The sequence below is a fragment of the Sciurus carolinensis genome, chromosome 1, assembly GCF_902686445.1.
Source record: "Sciurus carolinensis chromosome 1, mSciCar1.2, whole genome shotgun sequence".
NCBI classification, from domain to species: Eukaryota; Metazoa; Chordata; class Mammalia; order Rodentia; family Sciuridae; genus Sciurus; species Sciurus carolinensis.
Window position 1 is genome coordinate 191405367 of NC_062213.1, and position 4592 is coordinate 191409958.

At 39.9% G+C, this 4592-nt stretch overlaps 1 protein-coding gene across 1 annotated transcript; it reads left to right on the top strand.

Annotated features, from left to right (window-relative positions):
* The first annotated feature begins 854 nt into the window (after window positions 1-854).
* On the top strand, window positions 855-2564 carry LOC124977042 (UPF0547 protein C16orf87-like). The gene is given in 3 exon segments (XM_047540219.1): window positions 855-1171; window positions 1269-1404; window positions 1407-2564. Coding segments are annotated over 3 exon segments (459 nt in total). The 5' UTR covers window positions 855-1105; the 3' UTR covers window positions 1664-2564.
* The last annotated feature ends 2028 nt before the right edge of the window (window positions 2565-4592 follow it).

Genomic DNA, 4592 nt, shown 5'->3' on the forward strand with positions numbered 1-4592 from the left:
GGAAGTTGCAACATGAACTCCTAACAATGAAAAACATAACTCATTTTTTGGAAAAAAGACTGCTTTAGGATTCAAAACAATGTCACCAAAAGAGGGCAACCAAGTTAAACAGACTTTTCCCATTGCTTTATTAGAATGATAACTTTTTTGGAATCCAATTTCAATTTTACAAGTTCAAATTACCTCTGTGCTTGGCTGGGCGTGTGGCACATCCTTGTAGTCTCAATGGGTCTGGAGGCTGAGGCAGGAGGATCCAAAGTTGAAGGCTAGCCTCATTAATTTAGTGAGACCCTAAACAATTTAGCAAGACACTATCTCAAAATAAAAACAAAGGGCTGGGGATGTGGCTCAGTGGTAAAGTGCCTCTGGATTCAATGTCCAAACCCCTCTGCTCAAAAAAAGAACAACAACAAAAAAGCAAATTACCTCTGTGCTTTAAAACCATTTTCCCTGAGGAGAGGTTTAACTTACATGACATTCAGCGTGCTTTAGAATGTTTAGAAATGATGAGCATTTTAAACAGATAGCCCTTATGTTGCATTTACAGATGCCCAGAACCTGATTGACAAACAGGTGGTCTACCCAAACAAGCCTGCACATTAAAAAAATGGATGGACATTTTTGGAGAGCTAGGAACAAATTCCTACGTCTAAAAAGCTGCTGTTGCTAGTAAGCAAAATCCTAAGTATTCCATGCCCAGGTGTTTTTGCTGAGCGAATATTCTGATTGATGTCATGACCCTGGACTGACACCAGGAGTTCATGTAATGTGGGCTTGGTAAGAGCAAGCTATGGAGGCTGCCCAGGCGGTCTCCTGGTGAGACTCGGGGCGAGCTCCAGGGCGGGCGGGGTGCGTGGCACAAGCTGAGCCACGGGGGGGCGGTGAGCCTCAGTCCCGAGGAGCGGGCGCGGAGGACCCGCGGCCCGCCGCCAGCCAACGCCGCGCCCCGCCCCTCGGCACGCAGGCCCGGCGCGAGCTCGCGCACGTGCGCGCGCGCCGCCGGAGCCTCGGTCGGACCAGCTAGATTGGGAAGCCCGCGGGCGGAGGCCGGGCTGCTGAGGTACTGGGGGAGGAGCCCGAGCCGCCGCTGCCGAAGGAGAGGAGCATGTCTGCAACTCGAGCCAAGAAAGTGAAGATAGCCACCAAATCATGCCCCGAGTGTGACCAACAGGTTCCTGTTGCATGTAAATCTTGTCCCTGTGGTTACATATTTATTAATAGGAAACTTCTAAAAATAAAGCACTCAGAGAAATCATCACCTTTTACAGGTTCCTGTTGCATGTAAATCATGTCCCTGTGGTTACATATTTATTAGCAGAAAACTTTTAAATGCAAAACACTCAGAGAAATCACCATCTTCTACAGAAAACAAGCATGAGGCCAAGAGGAGGCGAACAGAGAGAGTTAGGAGAAGATAAATTCTACAGTAAATAAAGATTTAGAAAACAGAAAGAGGTTTCGAAGTAACAGCCATTCAGATCATATCAGACGAGGAAGAGGAAGACCTAAAAGTGCATCTGCCAAAAAACATGAGGAAGAAAGAGAGAAACAGGAAAAGGAAATTGACATCTATGCTAACCTCTCTGATGAAAAGGCTTTCGTGTTTTCAGTCGCCTTGGCAGAAATAAATAGAAAGATTATCAATCAAAGACTTATTCTCTGATACTTGTCTGCACAATCTGTTGAAACTTTCTTCAGGATTACATCAGCAAATTCTCAAACAGTTGTGGACTCTCAGGAGCATTCTGACTGCATCAATAAGGGCCATTGATTTTTTTTTTTTCCCCTTTCTATCATTTAGCCTGTGCCACACTTTGGGAACAAAGCTGTAGGCTTGGACTATTTTGGGATTTCCTTGTTTACCAAGGAGAATTGTCAGTGTTTTGTGTTGGCATATAAGTAAGTGTATTTACAAAGCAAAATGAAACAAAAGTGCTGGATGGATGTTAAAAGAATAAAAAGGGGTAGGACTAACTGCTGAAGTATGAAAACTAGGGAAATAAAATGCTTGATAGTTTTCAGGTGTGCCACCAGAGATGCAATATTTTGAATACTGTCAGAAAGAGTGACTTTTAAATATATATATTTCAGATTTTCAGCACTAACGGACTGCATATATACAGTTCATTTACTTTTAATAAATTGGCAATTGATATTTTATTGAATGGGAAATTAAGAATATAAACTAAATTTTGTCTTAAATTGATTTTTTTTCTTGACCATTATTTTTATGACTTAAGGTATGAGTTATATTTTAGGAGATACTTTCCAGACAGTTTGGAAGTTTGGGTGCTAATATAAAGAAAAACATTTAAGGATATATCATACTTCAGATATAAAAACCTCTTTTTCTTGAATGTAATTTATTTATTGGTTTAAAAAAAACTTTTCTGCTCTCAAGATGGTGCCTGTTAACCTAAACATAAAATATATTTATTACATGCAAAATATTTCTTACATAGCCACTTTTAAGCAGTAATGTTTTATCTGAGTGGATGTTCATTCATACATCCTGATGATTATTTAAATTGTTACTTAACCTCCTTCTGGAAGAAAAAAATAAACCTTAATAGTGAAACTAAAAAAAAAAAAAAAAAAAAAAAAAAAAAAAAAGAGCAAGCTACAAGTCAAAGAGAATTTCATATCTGACTGTGTTCAGTTTTACTATGACAGAAAAGAAAAGAAAGGTATCCTCAAGATTGCAGGTGGTTCAGAGAAGTATTACTGGAAAAGGAAACAAAAGGAGTAAAAATTGCCTCAACCAGGGATTGTGGTGCAGGATAGTCCCAGCTGCTTGGGGGACTGAAGTGGGGGGATTGCCTGATCCCAGGAGTTTGGGGCCACCCTGGACAACATAGTGAAACCTCATCTCAAAGGAAAAAAAAAAAAAATCTTTCAAAAAATATCCTATTAAGCTGGTGTGGTGGTACATATGGGTAATGCCAGTTAATCAGGATGCTGAGGCAGGAGGATTAAAGTTCAAGGCCAGCCTGTATATTTTAGTGAGACTGTATCTCAGAATAAAAAAATAAAAAGGGCTGGGGATGTGGCTCCGTGGTGGAGCACTTGCCTAGAATGTGTGAGGCCTGGGTTCCTTTCCACACACACACACACACACACACACACAATTCCATTAAATTATGAGACAAACATGGCATTGTACTTTTAAAATCTTACTTTTTTACAATTTAAGAATATTGAGTAATATTACCTACAGAGGTTAAATATTCAATATGAATTTTAAAAGTTAATTGCTGTATCAGGATAGAAATATGTAAAATCGTTCTATATTTCTTATATGTTGTTTATTCCCGTTAATTATTATTGTTTCTTTCAACTGGTTCCTTGGTGTAAAAAATCACATTTATGTAACTGAATGATAAATAATATAGCCTTTATGCTTTCAAGTAGACACCTTTCATGTTTTTGTATTGAATAACAAACTCCTCTATAAGGACTCTATGTTGTATTGTGGCAGGTTTGTTTGGGTTTTATCCTAGATTGTCTGCCTACAGTCAGGCCTTCTAAGCTTCTTAACTATGACATTTTGGTCTCTGGCTTAAGTGGATTCTCTCTGTAGCTTTTCCCCTCAGTACCAGTTATGCTGTGTGAAGAGAAGCATTACATAATTACTTTTGGCTGAGGGGATGAGGCAGACCTTATCCTCTGAACTGGGTCTGAACAGACAAACATAGGAAGGACCTTCTAGAGAAAGAAACAGTTGTATCAGGCAAAGATACAGAACTGGGAGAGTGTTGACTTGTCAAAAGAAAAAGAAAAGGATTCATTTGACCTCAAAGGTCAGTTGCAATCAGTTCATATAGGGCTTTTTTTTTTTGAGGGGGGGGTTCACGAATTGAACCCAGGGGCAGTTAACCACTGAGCCACATCCACAAGTCTTTTTTTTTTTTTTTTTTAATTTTGAGAAAGGGTTTCGCTAAGTTGCTGAGGCTGATTTGAACTTGCAATCCTCCTGCTTCAGCCTCTTGAGTCACTTGGATTACAGACGTGTACAATGGCACCTGGACCATAAAGGGCTTTCTGAATGCCTAATGTGAATTGATAGGCAGTAGACCTGCCTTCAGATCCTCTGCCCAGGAGAGTGAGATGTTTGAGGGACCTTGAGATCACCTTGGCATCAGTTGCCTGGATGTGTTGAAGGAGGATTTGATTAGTGATGGGAAGACTTTTTTTTTTTTTTTTTTTTTAAGTTGTAGGTGGACGCAATGCCTTTAGTTAATTAATTAATTAGTTAATTAATTAATTTTTATTTATACATGGTGCTGAGGATCGAACCCAGTGCCTCACACATGCTAGGCAAACACTCTACCACTGAGCCACAACCCCAGCCCAGTGATGGGAAGACTCTTAAGGAACTTTATAACAATAAAGCAGGGTGTTTAAAAGAACTTTGACTTTGGGGACTGGGGCTGGGCTCAGTGGTAGAGCACTTGCCTAGCATGTGTGAGGTACTGGGTTTGATTCTCAGCACCATGAATTCATTAAAAAATAAAATAAGGGTCCATCAACAACTTAAAAAAAAAATTTTGGACTTTGGAGGCAGCCAAACCTGGGTCCATATATCAGCTCTG